This window comes from Triplophysa rosa, linkage group LG19, assembly GCF_024868665.1.
Source record: "Triplophysa rosa linkage group LG19, Trosa_1v2, whole genome shotgun sequence".
Lineage (NCBI taxonomy): Eukaryota > Metazoa > Chordata > Actinopteri > Cypriniformes > Nemacheilidae > Triplophysa > Triplophysa rosa.
In genome coordinates this window covers 7,561,032-7,588,707 of record NC_079908.1, presented here as the reverse complement: position 1 = coordinate 7,588,707, position 27,676 = coordinate 7,561,032, and the positions used below count along the sequence as shown (strand labels likewise).

General features: G+C 39.4%; 1 protein-coding gene across 4 annotated transcripts; it reads left to right on the top strand.

Annotated features, from left to right (window-relative positions):
* The first annotated feature begins 197 nt into the window (after positions 1-197).
* On the top strand, positions 198-27,362 carry amot (angiomotin). 4 transcript variants are annotated; one of them, XM_057359647.1, is made up of 13 exons: positions 198-494; positions 13,398-13,537; positions 14,192-14,255; positions 15,044-16,034; positions 16,698-17,211; positions 17,365-17,509; positions 19,286-19,378; positions 19,518-19,663; positions 21,586-21,735; positions 22,911-23,101; positions 23,409-23,788; positions 24,132-24,383; positions 25,158-27,362. In XM_057359647.1, exons 3-13 carry the CDS (start codon positions 14,192-14,194, stop codon positions 25,283-25,285), a joined length of 3,054 nt encoding a protein of 1,017 aa, XP_057215630.1. In that variant the 5' UTR covers positions 198-494; positions 13,398-13,537; the 3' UTR covers positions 25,286-27,362. The 4 variants fall into 4 exon arrangements, with proteins under 4 accessions (XP_057215630.1, XP_057215633.1, XP_057215634.1 ...); XM_057359649.1 differs by lacking the exon at positions 198-494 and adding an exon at positions 11,079-12,091; XM_057359650.1 differs by lacking the exon at positions 14,192-14,255.
* Positions 27,363-27,676: the final 314 nt, after the last annotated feature.

Below are 27,676 nucleotides of genomic sequence, written 5' to 3'. Positions count from 1 at the left end.
TCTAAACACGCACAAAAGCTTTTTGTCATTTTCCTGCTTGGCCGAGGTTTCTTAAAGCCAGCAGAAGGGCAGGGACAATTGACAAACTCTCCGGAGGAGGGCTCTCCTGTCTTCACACAAACCCTCTGGATTCCCTTAAACTTTCTAAGCAAGGGGGTTGCGTTTTTTCTCTCAGTGGGTCTCTCGCGGCAGCGTCGACATTACGGTTGGTATGGAGAAGAGGGCGGTCCTTCCCCTCACGGCACATTTCTAGTGGAAAACGCGTTTCGCCGACTCCAAAAAATGTCATGGAGCAGGGAAACTCGTTTTTGTGTGAAGAAAAGTGCAAACCATGTCGGAAAGTCCCCTCGGGTTGACGCTTTTAAACTTTTGTGAAGCGCGCGAGACTCGCCTTGGGAACAACAGAAGTCTAATTTTAACGGACGTTAAAACTAAGCAAGTATAAAACCGGCGGCGGGGCGAAATAAAGCGGATCTTCTCGAAGTTTTATGAAGGTAAATAACTTACACGTGTGAGCTTAACAGTGTTTGATTTAAATGTGTTCAATTATGTTTTATATTAGTTGCAAAAGGTCTCCTCTCAACTGTGAGGAAATATGTGAAAGTATGCGAGATATTGTATCATTTAGAAACAGGGCATTTGATTATATGTTGTTATATCATTTATCAGCTAGCTTTTAGAAATGCAAGGTTTGCATGCTAGCATCCATGCTAGTCATTTTTTTAGTTTACATGCACTGTAATACTTGACATATTTGCTACAATGTCAACCTGCTCCTTATGGCATAACCTACATGTTTTGCTATTTATAATATATAAATACATATTTTCTTTGCATAATCAAGATGTATATCAATTCATTTGCGTAATTAAGATTTATTTAATTCCATGCATGCCTCTTTGTTTAAAATGTTTAGTTAATAAATATTTGTGATGCATCATGATAACTGTCAATCATACACTTTTTTCCATTGAGACTGGGGTTGGGAATCGTTTCAATTTTATCGATTCCAATTCCGATCTGCTTATCGATTTCGATTCTTATCGATTCCCAGTTTCGATTCCACAGTTTAAGTAAAACAGTTTAAGTTTAAGACTTGTTTGCAAAATATATTTATATATTTATGAGCACCCTTTTGTGTATATTTACACATAGAAACACACTTTTTCTGATTTATTACAATTTGTATTATCATAGTTGAACTACATCATGGTTAAACTGCAGTTACTATAATGCAACTATGGTTAATTTGTTATTCCTGTGCTTTAATGCAAATTCTATAGCTAAACTATGCTTACTATAGTAAAAAATATTGATAATTTTCATAAGGGCTTTTATTGAGATATCAGCAGATCATGCAACGCATGTACTTTTCTGAAAATATGCACACAGGAATTGATAAGAGGAATTCAAATTTTAATCTCAAGTATCCGATTCCTATTCCTTTCGATTCCGATCCGATTCCTAGCCTTTCGATTCCGATTCCAAATTGGAATTGATTTTCGATTCCCAACCCTAATTGAGACCAATGTGTAAGTTTTCGCTTTGACCTAAGTAATAATTAAAGTGCACAGGGGATCAGTAGAGGCCCTGCTGACGGATGTCACCCCACTCCTCTGAGGAATGTTGCCCAGGGCGATGGGGAGCAGATATGCCCATTACATAGGGCAGGAATGCAGTCATGTGTTTTGGAAATCAAAGCTGGAGTCTAAATTATGAGGAACACTCAGGGTTTCAGACTCGTCTTTATTAGGTGAAACTAATTGCCCTTTACTACTTAACGGTTGCTAGCAGAAGCACAGGTCCTGCCTCATAATGCTTTCATTGAGTGCGTTTCATTGAAGTGCTCTGGTGTGCGCCCCTTTCTCAATGCCGTTTGTTCAGATTTGCAAAAAAAGGGTTACTAGGGTAGCAGTGGACGCCATTCTGAGTAACGTACAGAACGAACACACGGCATTATTAATGGACTTAAGGCATTCGGATGCACTCTTCTCCCTTCCTGTCAACTCAACAGGAATCATGGAAGAGCCAGGGTTTTTAGTTGTAAAGGTAACGAATGACTGCCAGCAAAGTGCCTAGCGACATTGACTCACGGTGCAGGAATGTCAGCTCTCTTTAGCTTTTCCCTCCTCGCTCCATCTCTTTCCATCTCTCACTTCCTCTGCCCCCAGCCTCCCTCCTCTTTCTCGAGAGGGGCCAAAGTTCTGCTTGCTGACTCAGCCTCCAAATCACCCAACTGCCTTTTTCCTGTGAGCTTTTAGGACTCGAAAGTTTGCACTGTTTACTGAAGTTTTACATTGTGGATACATTGTATCCATACAAGTTTTAGATTGTGTCCGAATGCCGCAGGCAAAAGGAATCTGTCGTGTCAGTTTAACAAAATCACATGGACCTATAAAACGAAATGCTATTTGCTAGTTGATGAAATTGAAAATTAAAAAAAGTTGGTAACGATTGTAATATTTTTATTACTTGGGTCTGTGTTTAGCCTTCCGTCAATCAGCTGCAGTCCATACCGTTTGACCTCCATATCACCGTGTTTGTTTGAAACCTAAAAATGCAGGTTACTTTATGTGCTTATCTTTACGTGGATTGAAGTCAAATGACGTCCAACTGACATTTCCTGCGATATATTACCCAACATCTCAAATTATAAATCATTATTATAAGCATACCTTTGCAAATCAGGATGAGGAGACAGATTTTTATACAGGTATGTACTTGCTCAACAACTGACTTCTGTTTATTTTCTTACCAACAAAGTTACAAATTGCAGCTTTAAAGGAACGATTCACCCCAAAATAAATTTGAATTCATAATTGGTATGGATACGACGTCGGTAATGCATACGACCATTCATTGGTTCTGAGACACGAGAGAACCAATTAGATATGAAGTTGAGATGCGTGGAGCCAGCCAGGTCTAACGTGACCTATCTTGGCTAAAGAAAGTCTTATATACCTAGGAAGGCGTGTGGGTGAGTAAATTATGGATTAAAATGAGATTAAAACCGTAATCCTAGTTAGCAACTGCTTCAAATTGACCCCTATGTTGGATGTAAAATGATTAATCGATTATCAAAGTCTCTATCATTACCTAAATCTACTGTCTTGTCGTAACCCAATGCTTTCGATGGAAGCATGCTGTTTGATGTGTACCTGCTTACCTCAGGGCAGTGAACTCAGACACACTGTGGTGGAATGTGTCACCATATTTCACACACCATGGGAGAAGTTTAGCATCTCGCGACGCACTCATCTTCAGGCCGTTAATTGCTCAAGCAGGATGTGTCACTCAAAATGAGTGGGAAACCACCACCAAGGGATTTGGGTTTAGATGGTCCAGTAAGATATGAAACTGTCTCTTGGCTTTCTGTTTTGACCTACTCAAACTGAATGGTGAACGGAAAATTCTGTAGTTTTTGAGGTCAAGCTTTGTGATTAACTGGTTACCTTGACCAAAATTGTGTTCCTGTTAGCAACGCAAAGGTTGTGGGATTGATAGATAATGTGGTATTAGGCCTATTTACATCTACTTCTGTTTTCTTCAAGCAGATGATAAAATCCAAGTATAAAACCCCATTGCTTATGTGTCAATGAGACTTTTAACATGGACCAGCAAAGAACCGCCTAGTAGCACAAAATGTACAATCAACTGCATAACAACAAGCCGACAACAACTCCTTAACTTCATAGTAATGGTCTAGCACCTAATGTGTATTAACAAAATCATGGTACAAAGATTGAAATATGTAATGTATTAAACAGTCTCTGCATTTGACCAAGATCTTGCCGCTCCTAACCCTCACATCTGTCGTACATGACCATAACTTCGTTCATTGTCACTTAGGTCATAAATTTGACTTTATAGCTGTAATCTCTAACAAAATGGGAATGTCTACGGTGGGGGGGAGGGTGGTGGTGCTTGAATTATCTTTCTTCTGTAGACTAAAGTAACTGGTGCAGAGCTTCAGTGGCAAAGATGAAGCAGGGATCTCTTCTCTCCACCACATGCTTTTCATTAAAGGTTTGGATGGAGAAGTGGGTGGGTGGGTGGTGGGTTAAGAGGGAGTCGAGGGGAGCAGCGCTGCATTTCCAAATACTTGGGCCTGTATCAGGGACTTGTGGGGGGAAACCACATTATAGAGAGCTTGTTGCAGATGGAGAATGAAGGAAAAGAAGAAATAGAGCGAGTTATTTGGTGACTCATGTTGGATTTCTTTTTTGCATAATGGCATACAGGTTTGCAAGACCTCTTATGCATCTTTTTCTCTTTTGTAATTTAACTAAAGGCTATACGGCGCATTTCTTCAAAAAGTTTAAAAGTCAAGTTCTAGTTAAGTCCGAAATCTAAAGTTTTGTAGAAAGATGTAAGAAGTTATCTTAAGTTAGTCTTTTATGAAACCATCCACAAAATTAACTTCAAAGAAGACATTATGTTGCGTGCTACAAAAATATTCAACAAATATGCATAGTTCACCCTAAAATATAACCAAATCTTAAATCCACACTGAGCCGAAAAGTTACAGCCCCAAGTGCTGTCTTCTGGTTTCTCTCAGCGTTGACTTCGCATCAGGCCCCTCATATGTTTAAAAGAACGCAATCCCTTGAAATGAATCACGGGTGAGTTCCAAGAACGCAGCAGAATCGAGGGAGGAGGTGGATTAATGCGCCGAAGACATATTGCGACGAACATGGAAACGGAGGTAGAGAGAAGGAGCAGATGTGTCAGAGTTTCTTGGCCTAGTTCTTTTCCAGTATGGGAATCTCTCCGAGCTGGGAGTCATGGACGCAGGGGGAGGCTGAGCTTTATGCTTTCTCCATGGTGGAAGCGCCAGACCTTTCCAGAATGGAATGTTGCGTTTCCTGCTCGGTTCCTGCCATGTGTCTCAATCCCCCCTCTGCCCTAATCTCTCTGTCTGCATGTGTCTTTGTTCTCCGACTGTGCCTTTGTCACTGTCTTATCCGCTTATGTTTAAGATGAATTTCATGTAAGAAAAACTTCATGTGAGAATAGTTTGGAGTAGGTCTGCACGGTTTTGACATGAAGTCTTGGGGTTAATTGTGATTATTATTTTAGATTGTTAATCGAAATGGTGTGGGGCATGCCTTTGTTCAGTACAGTAGGTTACAAGGAAGTGTTTTCCTAAATGACTTTATTGCTGTTTTATACATCAATTAAACCAACGTCACATTGGCCCTCCTGCAAAGCAAAACTTAGCATTCAAGTTTTGATCTTTTGTACACAAAGAGGGCACTAAAACCACCCCGTAATTATACTAACAATACATTTCTTATTCGCAGTGTTAAGTTTTATTTTTAGGGCTACATTTGGGCAGTTCCAGCATTATGGATGTGACATTTTGCGTTATGGATGTGACATGTATTCATTACCAATATATTGAACCATCTGTTTATATATTTACTAAACCCCTGATGACATTAGGAAAATTATCAGTCCGTGCACAAGTTTTATACAGTATATAAAAATGGGGAAATAAACATGGGTTATGGAGTGACAAAAAAGGACACTGTTTTTGAGAGACAATAGGATTTCTGTAAATTAAAATGCCTAAATCAGAAGCAATAATACCCAACAAATGGAGAAGGTATGGTTCTGAACAGAAAATATGATAGTTACTATATTTTCATTTAAATGTGCCCATTTATGAGGAATTTGGTCCGTTATGAATGTGACTGTTCTGTTATGGATGTGACAATTTGCTTACTTGACTATTGTAAATTATGCTTTAAAAATGCTTTAAAAACGTTGAGACCTCGAATGGGCATTTAAGCCACCAATTGTTGACATCAGTGATACCAGTATGGTGAGAAACTTAATTTGTTTGTGGTAAGGTTGACATTTGCATGGAATTGGCCATTCTAGTTATTTCAAGTGACGTGACATGTAGCGAATCCTAAATCATTTCAAATCAATTTCAGTCAAGCAGCTGTTATTGTAAATAAAAACTAAATAAAAACAATTGGATTCTCTGTATTGCTTTATCATCTCTTACTTACTCCCATAAGTGTTTTATCTGCTCTACTCATGGCGCTCTTGTGACTTCATCGTCACACATCTCCTCTCATTCATTAGTCTTCCTTCAAAGAACACCATCCCTACACACACACACACACACACACACACACATGTATGTTTTATTATCTCCGTATGGACAGTCCATAGGCGTAATGAGTTGTATACTGTACAAACTGTATATTTTATCCCCTAACCCAACCCCTAAACCTAAAGATCGTAGAAAACTTTTTTGCATTTTTAGATTTTCAAAAATTATCGTTCTGTACAATTTATAAGCTTTTGTGCCTGTGGGGACCTCAATTTTGGTCCCCACAGTGACACGGTTCCCCATGAGTTGGTGTGCATTCAGGTTTAGGTCCCCACTAACATATAAAAACCAAGTCACACACACACCATCACACACACCATCAAACACACACACACACACACACACAATTTCTTCTCTATTAGCTTCTGCCTGCCCATAACAATATTGTCAGTGTTATCATGTTCCTTTAAAGCATAAAAGAGCCCTTAACACGGACAAGCTCTCTGGAGTTCATTAAGCTCTTGGAAACCTTCCACTAATGTTCTCTTGTTATGTAAACAGTGCCTGTGAAAAGTGGGGGTAGCGTTTTTAGCTATCACAAAGTTGCTCGCGCTACCTTAGTAGAAGTTTTCTGAGGTCACCCTCCTGATCTTTCCCGCTTTTCTGTTTTGAAGTCATGAGATTGTGGTGGTGAAACTCTAGCCCTTGTGGAATGCAGCTCTACCACTCGTCAACATTGGACGTTTTACCGTTGTTGCCAGCGGCACTATTCAGCGTTTCACGCACTGGAGGTTGGGAAGTAAGACAAGAAAACGCAATGGAAAATCCTGCCCGACTTGTGGCAGTATTTTCTGAAAAGTGGAACAGAGGGTGAAGTTATTGAGTTACAAGCATTTGAATAGGCTTACGGTAATATATGCGTATGGCATTTGTTATTGAGCAAGTTAGGAATAACCACAAGAACCAGTGCATATTGTTCTCCTTTACTGTAGGGCCACATAAAATCGGTCTTGTGATTAACACAATTGTGTCAGATTCTTGTCGTATGACTAAAAGACTGGAAACCTTGAGTGCATCAGAAGTTGCGAAAGATTAGTTGTGAGGTTATTAATCATTCTGTAAACCTAAGTATTTCGGGAAATCGTTTAGCAAGCGTGTCCTAATGTAAAGGCCAAGGAATGTTATTCATATAGACGGTTTCAACAACAACGTAAACAAACGTTATGTGGCCCAAACTTAACTTCCGGTTGACCTCCGCAAAGAATCAATAACTGCCGAGTAGTTTTTATTTTATCCAATGCTATTGATATAGATTAAATATGACTGGAAGTTAACACGTCAGGTGTGTGTATCCAATGAAAGCTTCTATATTCAAAAAACATTTTTGGGGGTATGATGCCAAATTTTCCTTCCTAAAAGTTTATAACGTGTTAAACGTTTAAGCTAAGTTAGGTAATTTTGTCGAGGTTAGCAATGGTATGCTAGCTTTGAAAACATAAAATGGGAAAAGATCCCTCCCTCACTTTAGATCTTTTGCCAAAACCACGCCGCCTCATATCAATTGTCTTATGTCTCAATGTAAACAACTTATTTATGGTATTTAAGCTTGTTGTTTATGTGCAAACAGGTTGCACGGAGTTGTGCAAATATGTAGGTTGGCCGGAAGGTTGGACATTCCGGTTGAATGCAGTGATTTTACTTTTTATGATCTTGGGGCATCCACAATTTATTTTAATATTTAGAACTTTATGATTGATCGCCATCCAAACTTGAGGAGACTTTCAATCAATGTAACAAAAATGCTTATCCTTTGATCATAGCCATTGGTCAGCAATGAACCTGAACATCTGTCAACACAGTACAATCAACCTGGAGCATCTCACAGTTATGAGAGAAAAAACATGGCTGTCCTGTCAGAATCTGTTTGACTGAGTGCCAGCGCCAGACTCGTACCCCGAGCCACATTCCTGATGCATTACCAGAGTAAACACTGTCTGCGTGGGGGCCATGGGAAACTTGCACATGAAACGTAAATATTTAGACAACGTCAGGGTCCATTCAGAACGTTCTGGATCATCTCTGAAATGCAGGTTACAGTTAAAGAGATCCATTTTAAATCATCTGGTCTGGTGTAGTACAACTAACCCTGTAATGTAAAATCTCAAGTTTGCAATCTTTGTAATGTAGGAACTTAATAATGTCCGGTCACGGTTTATTCTTGTTGTATAACCAAATAACTTGCTGTCAAGAATCCTAAATCATAATGAATGTGAATGGAGGACTGTACAGCGCACCAGAGTGGATATGTTTATAGAATGTACATGTGTATAAAACATGGCACGGTTCGTTTTTTTTCCTGGAAGTGGGTAGTACTGTCTTTTTAAGTCATTGGTGACTTTCGTCTGTATGATCTTGGCTTTGCTTTTATATGCTCCTGAAAAGGATGCTGGCAGCAGTTAAGATGAATATGAGGAAGGAATAACTGTTGGGTGTTTTACGGCAAGCCAGGTGTTATACTTTCTTATCTGAGAACTTGCGTTCTGCCACCTGTTTCTACATTACTCAACTGCTCTCAGCAGGTGAGACATTTGCTCAAATTATTGGCCTCATCAGGTTGTCCTCTGTAGACAAGATGTTAGGGTGCTGCTGTATACATGTCTTAAACAGATTTGGACCATATGTCAAATTGTCAATCATCAAAGCAATGGTTTGTTGTACTGCTGTGTTGTGTACCTGCTGTTAAAGGAATAGTTCACTCAAATTTACCCAGCAATTTACTCACCCTCATGCTTTCCTGGGTGTATATTAGGGCTGGGCAAATTTTTTTTAATGCAGTCGATTCAACATCGATTCTCAAAAGCCGTGAATCGTTTTTTTTCTTTCATATTTCCGCAAGCACTGAACATTCATTAAACGTGAATGTTATTGCTACTATCCACTAGATGTCACTTTTCCTTTTACAACAGGTGGATGTTACAAAAGGCACTCAGGGAGCATAATTTGTTCATTCTTTGCTTAATTAACATTGCAGATGCATGTGTTGTCGAATTTGACATCACCTTCACATAAAAGGCAGTAGTTCATAATGATTGCAGCCTGTCTTTACAGCTAATTTTGTGAAATTTTGTTTGTTATACTGTATCTTAAATGTTAAATTACCTGAGGTCTCATTTATAAACGTTGCGTACGCCCAAAATGGAATGAAGAAACATTTGTCTTTTACAATTATGTCTTCAAATTTGATCTCAGGTGAAGGCCACCACTAATTAATGATGTGATTTTAATGAGGTGTTAATGATCAGTCCAAATGCTGTAAACATATAAATGCTGCAGAGACCTTCTTTGGCTTATTATTATTAATAATTATAACAATTATCAATTTGTAAATCGTAGTGAATCTCATGTTTGGCCATTTGTGATTTCGTTACGGATAAAGGATGGGATCGGGTGTTTCGGCAGTTTTACATAATTTTTTGTTATTTTCCTATGGCATCTGATAGCGGTTGGACCCGGAAACGGTATACGTCCATTATGGTGCGTGACGTCAGGCTTAACAAGCGGATTGGATGCCAGGCTTATTAATATATGAATCAGCATTCATAAGGTGCTTTGCATTGACTATTTATGGGTAAAAGTGGGCGTGTACAGGGCGGGATATGAGGCTGATTCACGTACGCACACTTGCAGATGATCTGTGATTTATAAAGCGAATATTGCTTACAGGTGTGCGTACGCACGGTTTTATAATTCTGAATATTTTTTGGCGTACGCTATTTTTGGCTTTCAGGCGCACGTACACTTTTTGTAAGGATCCTACGCACAGTTTTATAAATGAGACCCCTGATCCTTTTTGATCAAGGTATGCGATCACTATACTTAAGTGTGTTTAAAGTTTAATATAGATAGATAGATAGATAGATAGATAGATAGATAGATAGATAGATAGATAGATAGATAGATAGATAGATAGATAGATAGATAGATAGATAGATAGATAGATAGATAGATAGATAGATAGATAGATAGATAGATAGATAGATAGATAGATAGATAGATTAGTGGCTCTTCATTTCATTTTTTAATTCACCATTGTAATCTGATATTTACTGATCTTTTTTTAGAAATATCTACAGGATTTGAATTAAATCTATAATCATTGACTTGAATCAAGAGCTTGTGAATAGGAATCGAATCGGAACATCAGAATCGATACCCAGCCCTAGTGTATATGACTTCCTTTGTTAGCTGAACACAATCAGAGTTATTCAATTATATCCTAGCTCTTCATAGCTTTGTAATGCCATTAAATAGTGTGCCATTTTTTGAAGCTTCAAAAATACAATTAATTAATCAATGATTAATTGGGAATAATCGAATTCGGAGTAAACGTTTGTGATTACATAGTATATGTCTGTGCACCTTGCATATTTTGTATTTATAAACACACACGTACATATTAATGTATATATTAGGAAATATTTGCATGTAGGCTATATATTTAAATTTATATGCAATTTAAATGTTATATTTAAATATAAACATTTATTCATTTTTATATTTTTCTTAAATATGTATACATGTATGTGTGTACCTGTACGTGTCAATAAATACGCACAGTGCAGAGACATATGTGACCCTGGATCACAAAACCAGTCTTAAGTAGCACGGGAACATTTTTAGCAATAGCCAAAAATACATTGTATTTGGTCGAAATTATCGTTTTTTTCTTTTATGCCAAAATTCATTAGGATATTAAGTGAAGATCATGTTCTATGAATATATTTTGTACATTTGCTACACTAAATATATAAAAACTTTATTTTTGTAAGTGGATGACCTGCTACAGCCTCTGATTACAAACTTCAAAGGCAATTCTCAAGATTTTGAGTTTTTTGCACCCTCAGCTTCCAGAGTTTTAAACTGTTATATGTCCGCTATTGTCCTATCCTAACAACCCATACATGAACAGAAAGCTTAATTATTCAGCTTTCAGATGATGTAAAAAATCTCAATATCGAAAAATTGACCAATAAGACTGGTTTTGTTGTCCAGGGTCACATATATTATGTAAACACAAACTTTTATTCCAGTAAGTAATCCGGATTTAAGGGTGTTAATAAATGTCTTTTAAAATAAAACACTATGAAATCAATGTTTTGAGCCTAATTAGCCAAAATAGGTTGCGTTAAAATGAACATGCATAGATATGAGAACAACGTCAAATATTGGCAGCATGCCGGCTCCACGTCGATAACTTCTGACCTCATTGGGTCTTGCATTCTCTGGACTGTATCGTGACAAACCACACATATTATGACTATTCACAGAAGAGAGTCAATGAGATTCAAAGTTGGCGGCTGAAGAAAGGAAGTCATGTACATCAAGAATGGCATGAAGATGTAAAGGGGAGTAAATTATGAAAGAATTTTTATATTTGTGTGAACTGTTCCTTTAAGTTGTTGGGAAAAAAGCATCTTTCTGAAAATTCATATCTGGAAAAAATCCTAGTCCTTGAGATTTTAATATACTGTTGCACAGAAATTAAAGTTACGACTATTTCGAAAGAATTGTTTCCAACACCGTTGATCCGTGAAGTCCATCACATTTGAGGTCTCGGGCAAGCAACATATTTAGTTAAATTGCATAAACCACTGTTCATTTTTTCCCGTTTTGCCTAAATTTTTCCAACTGTATTGTTAGTCAGATTTCAAATATGTATTGCACACCCAATCTCAGATAATTATCTGTACTCATTTTAATGTAAGTTTGAGAGCTAACAGCAGCAGCAGGAGGCAGGTTTGAAGGTGTGTTGATAACTGGCTCTGATCCAGGATCACCTATCCTCACGGCCACACCTGATGGAATGCATTAGGTTGTTCAGAGTAGCGTGCTTACTGAAGCAGTGTCGTTGAGCGTGTGAACAAAGGAGTACAACTCAAGAGAATCGGTCAAAGCGTAGCAGTATTCATTGAAGTTTTAACACACCGAGGACCTGTGCTGGAAATTGGACTGGAAGCCAAACCTGTGAGTTGAATTTTTCAGTACCTTTCAATTCATTTTCTTGCTTGATTTTTAAAGAGGTGATAAATACTTTTATATTAAGTGATTGCTGAAATTGTCCTCAATTTGGACACAATAGCAAATGACTGTCACCAATGTGGACTGTTCTGAGGCCAGGAGGATATATTAATGTCTCCCGGTTTTATAGTGATTAACAGCACGCTCGACATACTACATACCTCGGTCGTCGGTACTTTAACTGTAAGCACATAGTGTCATTGACACAACCATGGCAAGATTCCGAGATCAGAGCCTTTGGAAATGGTTTTGAGAGACCTATCTGTGGACTTTTAGGCATGTCAGATTCCCGGAATTCACTTCTGGACACTCGGGCTGTGGAATAAACTGTTTATCTGGAACAGTCAAGGAACTTCAAGTTCAGGCGTCAGCGGGCAAGAGTGGAGGAGGCATCTGTTGCCTATTTGTGTTTGCAGAGGTTGGAGGGCTGTTGGAGAAGGGCCTGGTTTATTGTACGATTCAGATTGTTTCATGTGTGTAAAGAATTGTCAAGCTGTTATAGAAGTGTGTTAAACTTATTTCAAAACAGTCCTGAGTGAGTTTCACAAAACCTGGGAACAAGTCTTAACTCAAATCAAATGACTGCAATATAACTTGAGGAAACGCATGTAAGCACTTTGCCTAAAATGTAATAAAATATTAAAAAAGTATTTCGAAACAATGTAAACTGTATAGTGGTTTTACAGAGTTAAAGGGATTGTTCAACCAAAAATAAAGAAAAGATAAAACAAATATTTTGAAGAATGTAGGTAATCAAAACCTTCTGGGGCACCATTGACTACTATAGTAGTTTTGTTTCTACTATGGTAGTCAGTAGTGCCCCAGAAGTCTTTGGTTACTAACATTCTTCCAATATTTCTTTGTGTTCATCAGAACAGCAAAATGTATACAGATTTGAAACCACTTGACGATGAGCAAATGATGACAGAATTTTTGATGCCAAAAAAATGATGCCATTATCTTACAAACAGTTTTTGAATTATACCTCTGTCCCATTCCATTCATACCAGCTGATCTGAAATCAGCACTTTTTTAAACGGCATAATTCTACCCACTCAGCTGCAGCAACCCTAATGGCTATAGGGGCCTATAAAAAACAGGGGCATTTCATTTTTGGTCCTCACAATCAGGAAACTAATGTACATTTAATCCCCTATCTATCACAAAACTCTTTAACCTAAACAAACCCCTGTGGTTGTATTTAGACCCCACCCCCATTGTTCTAACTCGCCAGAGTGCCTTCCTGTTCTAGAGTGCCTGGTGTTTGGGACCTCACGGGCCGGCTGTGTGTTTTGGAGCGACTTGAAGAGCTTCGTCAGAGCTGTGACCCTGGTCAATGTCAAAACCATGAGCCAATAGTGATGCACGACAGCAGCTAAATCCACCACACAGGTAGGTGACCTAGTCGACTGTAGAGTAGAGTTATGGAGACTAAAAATTACACGGTAACACTAGAAGCCTAGCTGGGTGGGATGAACATCAGTGGGATAAATGGAAGCTATGGTTAGTTGAGTATTGCCCTGTCTAAAGAACTTGCGTCTAGTTACAAGGTTCGGTCCATTCCACATCATATGATGGTCACTGTGTAATTTGTACGCATCTTGTTCAAAGGTTCGGTCCAATCCACATCATATGGCGGTCACAGTATGATTTGTACGCTAACATCACAAAGGTGCTGACAAATATCCTCTTTGGGAATTTTTTTATGTATTTGGCAAGTATCCAAGCATTTGTTTACCCATACATGCCGTACCACATATCTACCACAAGTTCTTTTTTGACCTGCGTTTCACATTCTTATCCTGTTTTGTTTGTTGCCACCTATTTCATTGGCTAAAAAGTGAAGAATGACAGGAAGTGGAAGTTACTGTATTGAGGAGTTTGGGGGAAGGAGGGTTGGTGGATGGGCAATTGTTAATGAATGCATTTTTTATGTTTCTTCATTTCTTCTCCTTGTCTCTGGCTCTCTGAGTTGAAAGCTGTACATCACTGGTCCTGTTCCTGACTTTCTTTTCATTTGTTTTATCATTTATTTATTCACTACAGATGTTTCGGAAAAAAGCCTCATCTTCGTTGAGAATGCGGAGAATATCAGAAAACAATAGTAAACGTAATAAGTTCCCCTTCATTACTTTTTAGATGGTGTAATAACCACTAAACTAAAAACTCTGTTCAAGGCCAATAGTGGCAACCATTCCGAATAAAGCAACATTTAGAGGATATTTAAATATAGCATGATGTGACCGTAATCCTTCAATTTGCTGTAGTGATGTAGAAGTACTAAATATTATGCCCGATTGGCAGTATTGGAATGGTTTCCACGTAATGGCTTTGTATGCTTTAACAGCTTAATGTTGTTTGATATTGCTCTGTGTGATTTGTAAGTGTCTACAGCTCAAGCCTACGTTAGGGAGATGGGGCAAGTTTAAAGCTTTGGATAATCATATGACTCAACCATAATGCATGTTAGAAATGAAGCTGTTGAACAATGATACAGTGGTATATGTAGGGTATGATCTGCATCACGGGTGGATCTCAGCACCTTGACCTCTGGGCTCTTCCAATTTGTTTGCAGTACAGTGCAATTCAACTTTATTAAAGTGCCAATTTAGTAGTTGCAATTAAATATGATTTATATATGATGTTTATTGTGAAAGTTGCTTATTTCGGTTTAAAAGCGATGGCTGCCCAGGTGTCAACGTGTGAAGAGTGTGGGACAGTTGCGGTGTGAGATTCCAGGCATTTTTCTAAGCACATGCAGAAGATTCGTCAATGTCATTCATCTTCATTAATGTTCAGCCTTTTACGCTTAATTCTTGACCGTTTAGTGGTGGTGCAGCCTGTAGTAATAGCTAATGTTTGAACTTACCATTCATCGCTCTTTGGTGTTTTGTGCAGGGAGTGTGGACCGCACACGAAGCTCCTCCTTCCATGAGGTGGGCAGGTCAAAAGAGCTGGAAATGAGGGCGGCAGCCTCAGTGTCCGAGGACACGTTGGCTAGCAGCGGAAGCGGCCACACTGTTTTACAGCGCCTCCTACAGGAGCAAATGCGCTATGGCGAGGGACGCAATTACCTTGCCCTGCAACAACAACAGCAGCAGCACCAACAGCAACAAGGTCCAGTAAGTGGTTACCCGGGCCCTGGCAGTCCAGGGGACGAGCACTCAATGGTCTCCCACATTGCCAGGCAAGAGCCTCAGGGCCAGGAGCTGCAGGCCGACAGTGGCATGGAAAAGCTAAACGCACGTAACGCAGGAGGTGGCGGCAGTGTGGGGGCGGGGTCAGGTGGTGGGAGCTGCGGACAAGGACCGAATCCTGAGGACCTACCTACCTACGAGGAAGCCAAGGTGCAATCGCAGTATTTCCGTGGCCACCAGCCTCAGCAGCCTCAGCCACTGCTGCCCCAATCAGTCGGTGCTGCATTTTACGTGACTGGTGTTAGCAACCCTAAGGTGCGACCCCCGGAGGGCAGGGCCACGGTGCAGAGGGTGAGCGGGGGAAAAGTGCACCAGGACGATGGACTCAAAGATTTAAAGCAAGGCCACGTGCGTTCTCTTAGCGAAAGACTGATGCAGCTTTCATTGGCCACCAGTGGGGTCAAGGCTCATGCGCCTATTACCAGTTCTCCTCTTTCCCCCCAACTGCCCCCACCTGGCCTGCCAGGAGACTACTATAAACCCTCTGGACCCCCACATAGGGGGCCACCACCAGACTACCCGTTCAAAGCAATGCCCTCTCCACCCAAACAACAACAGCACCAACAGCACCATCAGCCTCCACACCAGGAGCCCGGACACTTCTACCCGGACCACCGTGGGACAAACCAACCAGCCAGAACCGACATTCCTCATGTCCGTTACCAGCCACCGCCTGAGTACGGCTCTTTCCGGTGAGTTGACCTTAAGTTTCTGGATTTGTGTGGGAACTGGAATGATACATCGTGATGCAGGTGAAATAATTCCCTGACTCTTCAAATGTTAAAAACATTCAAGTAATGAGTCTCAAACAGCCCTTCCCTAAGGTGCTGAGACATGTTGTCAGGCGTTATGGGAAAATCCAGTTTTGCCTGTTTGGTTTATCTCGCCGGTGTGTGGCATATAGCAAAAGAATGCATATAGGATTCTAGTAATCATCTACGACATGTCACAACACGACAGTTTCTCTATTATGTATTAGAGAACCAGGAATGTTGAACCTTAATTTTTTTTTATGAACGGTTGGAATGCCTCACATAGTTGGGCGAGTCACGGTTTCCTAAAATTGATTTAATCAGCATAAAAATCGTTGATTATGCAATTTTTAAGACCAGGGTAAACTGAGAATTCCATGTGGGTACCACTCTGTGGGGTTGGAATGTGGGATTATTGATCCACAAGTCTGCCACCCTTCCGGGGTCCCGGCCACCCCTATCCAGGGTGTCCTTCATCCCTTGAAAGTCTTAGGCCCCAGCATTCCCCTTGACCCTAATCTATATAGAAAATTTATAGTTGAATTAGAATTCCACACAACATTTAGGTTGAATTATCATGTTTTATTCATCTGTCCTTATTAGGTCAAGTAAGGAGAGTTCAAGTCACTCCCAAAGGTCTGTCCATCACCACAGCCCCTCGTCTTCTGTGACATCAGGAGGATCTCTATCCCGCGCACAGTCTTTGGCTCTCAGCAGCATCTTGGCTTCTTCCCACCCTCCACCACCCATGGGCCTTCAAGGTGAACCACCCTATCCCATGGGTGCACGAAGCCCACATGGCCCCGGCTTGCACCAAGGCGATCCATACGGCCTGGGACACCCTCCCCATCAGCGGAGCCACGGATTTCCTCATGATCATTACGGGTCGGCTCCCAGGGGGCTCCACATGCACCAGCATCAGTACCACCAGCAGGGTCCTCCCCAACAGCTGCAACAGAATCCAGGACAACACTACCATCACCCACACTCCATGCAGGGAGATCCCTACGCCATGTTAGCCCGGGCCCAGCAGATGGTGGAGATGCTGTCCGAAGAGAACCGATTGCTCAAGCAAGAGCTGGAAGTGTGTGGGGAGAAGGTGTCCAAACTGCAGAAGGCAAGGAACTTTCATTTTAAATAGCCTAGTATTCGTGCTTAATACTAGAACAAGTCTCTTTGCTTCTGTGGAGACCTTTTTTATTTTTAAATGTCAGGACATTATCAAATTTCAACAATGCATCAATGTTAATGGCATTTTTGTGCTCCACAGCTGGAGACTGAGATTCTGATGGTGTCCGAAGCTTATGAGAACTTGGCCAAATCGTCCTCTAAGAGAGAGGCTTTGGAGAAGACAATGAGAAATAAATTGGAGTTGGAGGTGCGCAGGCTGCACGACTTCAACAGAGACCTGAGAGGTAAGAACAATATCAGAATCAGAAGTATACAATATTATCCTCTCTGTGTTTATGGTTGATAAGGTGAAGGCTTACGAGTACTATTGTCTGTGAAAATATCAAGGAGGTCCCACCAGTTCCAGCATTCATTTGAAGAGCTTTTGAATTTTCATTCAGTTTGCTTTCTTTTGTCTGATGTGTTACGGCCCTGTGCAGTATCTCTTTGAGTTCAAACCAAATCAGTCTTCTCTGTCTCATTTCTCCACCACTGTCAGCAGACTCGCTTTGCTTGAGCGTGGCCACCTCTACGATCATGCCTCTGTGTTTTTTAGTCCAGCAGAGAACAGAGAAATCCTGATCTATGGCAGCGTGCCCAGACTTCAGATCCACAGGGAGCTTCCAGAGTTTTACAGCTATTTTATCTCTCTCCTGCCCTTTTATTTCTTTCATACTTTCTGTAGCATAAAAGACAAAATCTATTGTTAAAGTAGTTTCTGTTTATTTATAATCAGTATTTAATGGTATTTGCAAAATAAGCATGACTTTTGCTCTCGTGTCACTTGTGAAATGGACCCAAAAGTAGGGATGTGTGCTGTTGCTTTTCTTAGGGGTTGAATTTACTATTTTTGGCTGGTGGGTGACAAAACAGGCAATGAAATCTTATGAGCTTGCATTTGACTGGGACCAGAACAGCACTCAGAGGACCTTAGCAACCACCCACAAAACCCTGTTAAAAAGAATAGTTCAACCAAACATAAAATTCTCTCATAATCTATTCACCCTCATTCCAGATGTATATGACGTCTTTTTATCAGCTGAAAACATATTCATATTGCAGTCATGTTATGTTTTTCGGGACTCAAAATGGCGAAATGTCCAAAAGCACAAACATCCATCATGAAAGTAAGTTGAACGACTCCAGCTGGTTAAAAATGTCTTTTTAAGTAAAACGATACATTTGTAAGATGAAAATTAATATTTTGTGCTTATTTATTCAAATGTAAACAAACAGATGTGGCGGCGCGTCCACCTCATCGGTTCTCGTGTGTTTTGTGATGAAACACGTGTATGACAAGTAGTCGTGAGATGTGCTAGAATTTGAGTTCCATGGCACAAAGATGCGAACAGGGAAGGCATTTGATTCTGGAATGCTCATCTCACAGTCTGGTTGACTTAACGCAGGGGGAAATATTGTTTTAACGTTTGGCCCACTTCCTTGATGAATGGTTTGCCATTTAAAAAAAACAGCAACCCGCTGCTATATAATGGCCCTTTTATCTGGGTCAGTTTTTGACTTGACAGCACGTTGTGAATTATGTCAAGAACACTCGCTGGGAATTGGGCTCTTGTAAAATGTTTGTTCGATTTTTGTTTTCCAACTTGCCGAGCAACCAGTCCCAAAAGGCATTTTATTTGTGAGAAGAGGCTTGGAATATGAGCAGTATTGTTCCTGGAGAGACTGAGAATTTTGCACGAAGCATCTGTTAAAATAATTATAGCTGTTTGCTGCGTTTATTGTATGTATGAAGTAAATAATTATTCAGAGTCAGAGTAGCGTAACGTTTTTTAATTGGGGATCAAGTAATGGTCAAATAATAATTCCATGTTCGTTAATAAAATGCAGTATTAAGATTCATCTACATTAACATACAAAAGCTGTTTGACACACTGTGGTTTTGGGATCCAAGTTTCTAAAACATTTAATCTTTCCACACATGGATAAACTTTACAAAGCAGTGTCAGACTTTCTACCATAAATGAGGGGAAAGTATTATGGTATTTTCTTTCTTTTAACAGAGCGAATGGAGACAGCCAACAAGCAGTTAGCCGCTAAAGAGTGCGAGGGCACCGAGGACAATCGTAAAACCATCTCACAGCTTCTGGCTCAGAGTGAGTGGACCTCTACATCTGGAGGAAATCTACAACCTCCCCGAAGCCAATGAAATGTTTCGAAATACTGTTGATTTGTACTGTATGTATGAACATTGGGTGAGGGACAAAAATAACTTCTTTCCATGTTACCTATTAGACAAGGAGACCCAGAGAGAGAAGGAGAAGTTGGAGATCGAGTTGAATTCGCTTCGCTCCACAAATGAGGACCAGCGCAGGCACATTGAGATCCGTGATCAGGCTTTAAATAATGCGCAGGCCAAAGTGGTCAAGCTAGAGGAAGAGGTAGAGATCTTCATTATTTGGGACCTCTGTAACATGCATTACGTGATTGTGAATAATTCACTCCATGGTTTCTATCATCTTGTAACTGTGGTGGTGATGTAGTTTTCACAGAACAAAAACTCACAAAGTTGAAACACTTAACAGTAAGGTTGTATTTATTACCATTAGTTTCAGCATTAGTTCTACAGCATTTATTCATCTTAATTCATGTAAATACATTTTTACAATCAAAAGTTGCAACTGTTAACATTAGTTAATGCAAGAGTATGAACAACTATTCACATTAACTAACATTAACAATAACTTAATTGTCAGTAAATGTTAGCTAAGGCATTTACTAATGTCAACAAATGTCTTATTTTAAAGTTTTAGCAATCAGTGATGTAACGGATTCTCTCTGTTTAATAATCTTTTATTTTCTCATTTAGATATGCATCCCCCTTATGGCCACAATATATCTATCAAAGCGTTAAAGTACTGTAAATGATAAGGCAATCTTTTGTTTTTTTGTCTCCTGGCTGAGGAGTTGCTGAATCATACCGATGCAGGGCTCTTTGCCTGTTTGGCACCATTTTGCTGGAGAGTTTTCAAAGAGTGATTGATCTATTCCAGATATACACACAGACACACTACACACTTAAAGGGACAGTTCACTCAAAAATGAAAATTCTGTCTTCATTTACTCACCCTCAAGTGTGTTTGTTCTGATGAACACGGAGAAAGATATTTGAAACAATGCTTGTAACCAAACAGTTTTTGGCCACCATTGACTACCATTCTGTTGAACACAAAAGAAGATATTTTGAAGAATGTAAGAAAGCAAACCTTTTTGGGGAACTTTTGACTACCATCGTAATTTTTCCTACTATGGTAGTCAATGGTGGCGAAGAACTGTTTGGTTACAAGCATTCTTCCAAGTATCTTTCTCTGTGTTCAACCAAACAAATACATTTATGAAGCAATTTTTCCTACTATGGTAGTCAATGGTGGCCAAAAACGGTTTGTTTACAAGCATTGTTTAAATATCTTTCTCTGTGTTCATCAGAACAAACACACTTGAGTGTGAGTAAATGATGACAGAATTGACATTTTTGGGTAAACTGTCCCTTTAATATTCAATACAATAGAAAAGACTGCTTAATGAAAAATAACTGGTTTGAAATGAACGTATGTAAATATTGTGCTCATCGTTGAAATGAAAGGTTGTGTGCGTACTTTTTATAAAAACAATGATTAATGGACATTTCATTGAGTCACAAGGGTCTCTGTTGTACTACATCGGAGTGTTTAATCTCAACCTTCAGAAGGTTTTTGAAGTCGTTCCCAACGACTCCTCATCGCTGTAGTTAAGATCTTCAAGCACCAGTAAACCGTTGAGCACAACCTTCTTTAAAAACCACACGGCCTCTATTCGGTGCCAAAAAAAGCTTCAATAGGAGAAGAAAGCACGAAAAAAACCTTCAAACCAAAACAGTGTTGACTGTTCTGAACTCTTGAGCTTTTGCAACAGTTGGAGTCTTTGGTCGAGCTCTTGTGGCCCGCTCCCAGATGGCCTTTTGGCCCATGTTGAACGGGACGCGTACCATGCCGTCCCAAAATGCACCGGGCCGTTACGCTTTTGTTCTGTCCCGTCACAAACACCCGCTTGTTCCCCTAACAAAGCCCCTTGAGTTGCCTGCCATGAAAGGACTTGAAGATGGTTGAATTCTTGGCCTCTCCACCCACCCCTTCCAAACCCGAGCCAAATACTTCAGCGCTCTCTGTGTCCCCCCGAGCTAAATTGGGGCATTCATTTCGCCTTCAATTATGGCCGTCGGTGGTTTTCTGAAATGTAGAGGAGGGAAGGGTGTGGGGGAGGATACAACGGGGCATTGTGAGGGGGGAGCACCGGTGTCTGACCTGTATTTTGGGTGTGTGTGTAGCTGAAGAAGAAGCAGGTGTATGTGGAGAAGGTGGAGCGGATGCAGCAGGCTCTAGCGCAGCTTCAGGCGGCCTGTGAGAAGCGAGAGCAGCTGGAGCATCGCCTGCGCACCCGACTGGAGAGAGAGCTGGAATCTCTTCGCATGCAACAGGTACAGATACACATACATATCTGATTTACACGCAAGTACATTAGACTGCGCACCTTTCAGTTTTGTGAGATGGCAGATGACACTTGTAAACATGAAGCATTTACAACAATGAACATGAAGTGATGGATTGGACTGAAGTGGAACGTGGAGTCTGAGTGTTTCCTCTTAAATGTTTTATGGGGACTTTTTTATACTGTAGAAAATGAAGATTGTATCTTCTACTCTACTCCATTTTCAAATAAACATCATTTTAGTTTTCTTCATTAGGGGCACAAATACTGCACATTTCCTCTGTGTTTTGTTTATGCCACCTGGACACCTGAAAGAAACCATCACATGAGATTGAAATCATTTAGACTTGTGGTCAAGCTATTGGGGGCCTAATGTTATTACATTATAGCTACTCACAATACCTCAAATTTTATGAAATGACAACACCCAGTGTTGCGTAGTTTTCTACTGTATAGAATGTGTAACTTGAAAACACTGCAAGTCGATAAAAGAATACAGAAGAGTTTGATGTTAGCATGCTGCTACGCTAACAACACATTACTCTAAGAAATATAAAAATACAGTGCACGATTATTGGATACAAGTCAAATATTTAATAAGATGTTTATAATTAATTTTTGGTATTGAGTTAAATGTAGACAAATTAGGGCTGACAAACGATTAATCGCATGCAGAATAAAAGTTTGTGTTTACATAATATACTGTATGTCTACGTACTGCGCATATTAATTTTGTATTTATAAACACAAAAGTATACACATACATCTAAATATTTTCTAAACATATATATATATATACATGTATTTATTTAAATAGACCAATCATTGAAATTATGTATAATACTCATTTTAATATTTTATATTTTTCTTAAATATACTGTATGTGTTTATAAATACAAAATTAATATGCGCAAAAATTAATAAACACAAAGCTTTATTATGTATGCTATTAATCGCGATTAATCGTTTCACAGCCCTAATACAAATATTTATAATGAACATGTTTTCTGGGTTGTCGTGAACCTGTCTTCATATCTATAGTGTAGACGGTTTCATTGGACGCACACACCTGGCCGAAGTTCAGACTTCTGGTCTGTGTTTGATTATGAGTTAACAAATTATTTTCTCTCGCTCTCTCTCTCTCTCTCTCTCTCTCTCTCACAGAGGCAGGGTGGTTCTCAGAACACAGTTGGTCCTGAGTTCAGCACAGCATCTTTGATGGAACATCTGAGAGAAAAGGAAGAGAGGATTTTGGCTCTGGAGGCCGACATGACCAAATGGGAGCAGAAATACTTGGAGGAGAGCGTCATGAGACAGTTCGCACTAGACGCTGCGGCTTCTGTGGCCACACAGAGGTACTCCACCTCACTGCTGTACATTAAAGCTTAAACTGTAGTAGTGAAGGAGGTCAATTAATTAAGTGTCATCAAAGAAAATCACAAATACATTATAAAATACTATAAAATTAAGGAAACTAAATTGCTACAGAAAAATAAACGTATAAAAAAGCATACTAATACTGAAACTTAAAATAAAACTATAAATAAAAATGAAACTAAAAGTAGTGATTAAAGTCATCATATGAAAACTAAATTGAAAGTGTTTATGCACAATATACTTGTATTATTGAATATATAATTCTATGGTCTGATGTCTATCCAGAGACACCTTCTCCAGCATCATCAGCCACTCCCCCAGCAGCAGCTACGACACATCGGTGGAAGCGCGTATACAGAAAGAAGAGGAGGAGATCCTCATGGCCAACCGGCGCTGTCTGGACATGGAGAGCAGGATTAAGAACCTGCACGCTCAGATTATAGAGAAGGACGCCATGATAAAAGTCCTGCACCAGCGTTCACGCAAAGAACCCGCCAGCAAGTTAGATGGCCCAGCCATGAGACCCTCCAAGTCTCTGATGTCCATCGCCATGGGAACCGGCAGCTCGGGCGGCTCCGGTCTGCTGTCACACTCTCTGGGTCTCAGCGGGAGCAGCCCGATCACAGAGGAACGCAGGGAGGACCGCAGCTGGAAGGGCAGTCTGGGTGAGTGTGTCCTGTGTGATGATGAATAAATAAAAGCAATTATTTACTCTCGTGTTGTTTAAATCCGGTATATAAAAGAAGATATTTTGAGAAATGTCTCAGTGGTTTTGTGTCCATACAATGGAAGTGAACGAGGGTCAGTGTTGTTTGGTTACCAACGTTCTTCAAAATATCTTCTTTTGTGTTCTGCAGAAGAAAGAAAGCCAGACAGGTTTGAAATGACATGAGGGTGAATAAATGATGATGAAGTTAGGTTTGTTGACCTGCTTGCTGACAAATTAGGCCACCAAAATTGTTTTTGTTGCCATTTATTCTTCAGTTTTTCTCCTCTATGAACATTCAGGTGTTCTGCTGGGTCCTGAGTTCAGAGGAGACTCACTGAGGACAGAGTCCATCTCCTCCTCTCCATCTCCAGTGTTTCCCTCCACCCCCTTGCCAGCCACCACACACTCAAAGACCGGCAGCAGGGACAGCTGCACTCAGACGGACAAGGGTCAGGAGACCAGCAAGCCGAGCACGCCTGCCCTGCAGAGCGTATCCGGACCCAGCCGGATCAGCAGCCCGAGCCCCGTCTACATACCCGACCGCATCGCAGGTAACACTTCAGTCCACACACACAGGGTTTTCATAACCCAAACATAACATAAACGCATTAACAACGTCTCTATTTGTAGCTCTGTCTGTGATATCCAGGCTAATTAGGAGCATCAAAGTAGTCATAGATACTAAAATGTAAAAAAAAAACATATGTAATGTGTGTTTACTGCTGTAAATGATAGATTATATGATACACTATTCAAATTTTAATTTATAATACTGAAATCAATTATTTTAAATGAGTGCTGTTAAATCGATTAATCATAATTAATCTATTTCAAAATAAATGTTTGTGTTTCTATAAAATGTGTGTGTATATTTATATATAAATAAACAAACATACATGTGTATATTTAAGAATTGTGAGTAATATATATTTATATTTTTACATAATGTAAATTAAATTCAAATATAAATGTGTATATATGTATTCATTTACACATAATGTTTGTTATTTATATGTGTGTGCTGTGCATTGATGTATATTAATTGATATAAATATAGTACACAACACATGCACATATATTATATAAACACAAATATTTATTTTGGAATCGATAAATCACGGTTTGACAGCACTTTTTTAAATACTGAAATTAGTGATTTTATTGACACTATAGTTTATTATTTTGCAAAAAAGCTAAATTAGACATTCATTTTAATCTTTCACATATTTCCACAGAATTTTCTTTACATTATGTAGAAAGATTTGCACTGTAAGCCGGATAAGAGCGTCTGCCAAATGCATAAATGTAAATGTCTGTCTCTACAGATGTGCCAGTGTTCCACAGCAGTACGTTGGAGAGGAGAGCTCCGGTACAGAACCTCCCCCCACCCCTCCTGCAGCAAAACCTCTCTCAACAGGATGTGGACAATGAGATGGTAGAAATTCTCATCTGATCTCATTCATAAACAGTCTTGAAACAGCTGAAGGATTCTGTACGTTTCTCTCCGTTACACGTTTGGAAACGAAAAATGAAAACTAACAGGAAACGCATCATCTTGGTATTTTTCAGAAGACTTTGTACAGATCTGCGAGCAAAAGTACACGTTATTTACGATAAGTTTTTTTTGTACAGTATTGTCTGGTGATCATTTCCTCTCCAGACCGTTGGACCAAATGTATCGGTATTTTTTTTATTGCACTACTTTGTTTTGTTTCTTAGTTATTTTGGGGGGGTATGTTATTTTGTTGTGTATATGTACAAATATTTCAAACGTGGCACTTGAGTATTTAGCAGTATGGTAACAGTTGGTACATACTGCATCAGGATACTGTAAAACACAGCGCAGGAGAGATGAACTCAATGTTGTTTTAGTTTTGTATTGACTGTGCAGGACGGGCTTGTACGGTTCACAGTGCACTGTTGAAGAGCGCTGGACCGACACGCATTCACCTCTGGTCCAAAAGCTCTTTAAATCGTATGTGAAAGTGTGAATGACCCAACTGGCATTGGGTTTGTCTGTGTCCATCATTCCAGCCGATCTACAGCCGCCACTATGTGCATTTCATGAGTGGTACAGTGTTTATCACGTGGTCCAAGGTTTATCACGTGGTCCAAGGTTTATAAATCCTCAAACACTCTCGTTCATTGCAATGGTCACTTTTGGGAAGCACAGTTGAAGAAGACAGAATAGCTTTATGTCCAGTGTCGTACGTTTAGCTTTTGACCAAAGTTATCTGAAAGCTATCATTAGGTTATAATGATTACACAGATGTGAATCCCTGAAAGCACTCATACCGTAATTATGTGCGTTTTCATTTGGAAGATAACGTTTTAAGTGTTTGCACATCAGTAATGTTTCTACAAGGCTCCCTGACAGATGTTAGAACATTCAGCAGATTGTGTTTGTGAATTTGCCCATGAAAAAAGTTGTAGTGCCCACTGTAGGACACAAAATGTATTGCAGCTATTCACTGAAATTACCTGTTTAAAGTTTGTTTTTTGTTTCAGAGACAAAACATATGAAAGTCTTTCAATGTAATTTTATTGTTCACAAAAAGGCATTTCAACATTGTTCCATGATTTTTCATGATAAATGGACCAAAACTTATTCATTTGTAAGTCACTCAATATTTGTTCAGCACAACCGATTTAACACACTGTTTGTTGGCATAGTACTTGACATTTTGTAAACAATCAATCTTTGATCTCAGTCCGAGACAGGAAAAGAAAGTCATTTTTACTTGCCTTCAGTCTTTGTTACATAAAATCTGAAATAAACATTTCCGGCATTGTAAGACAACCCATTGTCGTATCACTCAACGGCAGTGTTTGTAGGACTACTTCATTTAGACGCTAAAAACGTTGCAAGTTTGAAGATCACTCGTATAATTTGGGCACAAACTAAGACAAGGGACCAAAGCGCTCATTGAGTCTGAGGTGGAACAAAATACTGATAAACATTCAAAGTTTTAATTTAATGCAGCTCATTGAATGCAAATGATCAACATACAATGCAAATATTGTACCATAGTCCATATTATATACAAGCAACATGTCAAAGGTTCCTTCAAATAAAGTGATGAGATATCATTTATCAGTTTGTTCCACCTAACCCTCAAGTTTGGTCCTGCTATATTTGATACCTAAAGTCTGAATTTCCATAGAAGAATGTGTTATAGTCCATCTCGGGACGGATTATGAGAATGTGTTTTTGTACTAAAGTTTTGTATAGCGTCTGCCCTTCTGTCATCAGTCTTTACGTATTATTTTCCTCACAAGGAATATTTTTGTTCATTTCACTATTATGTGTTTTATTACAAAATGTCACTCTAGTTGCTGCTTGACAATGTTATTACTGTACAATCATGATTCATTTTTAATTCAATTTGTATTCCTGTTAATCAGTTCTTCCTGTGTATCTCCTGCACATTTTGTATAAGGCTTGACATTTTTCATTTGGTTTATAGTCAAGAGTTTCAAATAACTTTTTCTTGGTTAATTTAATTTTTTAATAAACTGATCCAGTTGCAGTGTTTCCTCACGTTTTGCCATGGAGTATCGGTGAGCTTTCCTGTAGTGCATGGTGCTAACAATGCCAAGGTCATGGGTTAGATCCCAGGGATTGCACATACTCGGAAACAAATGTGTAGTATAATGCAATGTTAGTTGCTTTGGATAAAAGCGTCTGCCAAATGTATAAATGTAATGTAACAGTGTACCATGTTCTGACTACACCCTCCAGAGATTTTGAAGTCGACGTCAAGTCAAAACTGACCCAGACATTCCTGCTATTATTATTGTCATGCATTCCACAAAATACAAGGGTTGTCTTCTTAATCTTCCA

What these genes read in the sequence shown, in the direction of transcription:
- amot (XM_057359647.1), top strand. Translation starts at nt 14,192, where the DNA reads ATGTTTCGGAAAAAAGCCTCATCTTCGTTGAGAATGCGGAGAATATCA. An exon ending in GCTTCTGTGGCCACACAGAG is followed by an intron (nt 23,102 to 23,408) that starts GTACTCCACCTC and finishes ATGTCTATCCAG; the next exon opens with AGACACCTTCTCCAGCATCA. An exon ending in CATACCCGACCGCATCGCAG is followed by an intron (nt 24,384 to 25,157) that starts GTAACACTTCAG and finishes CTGTCTCTACAG; the next exon opens with ATGTGCCAGTGTTCCACAGC.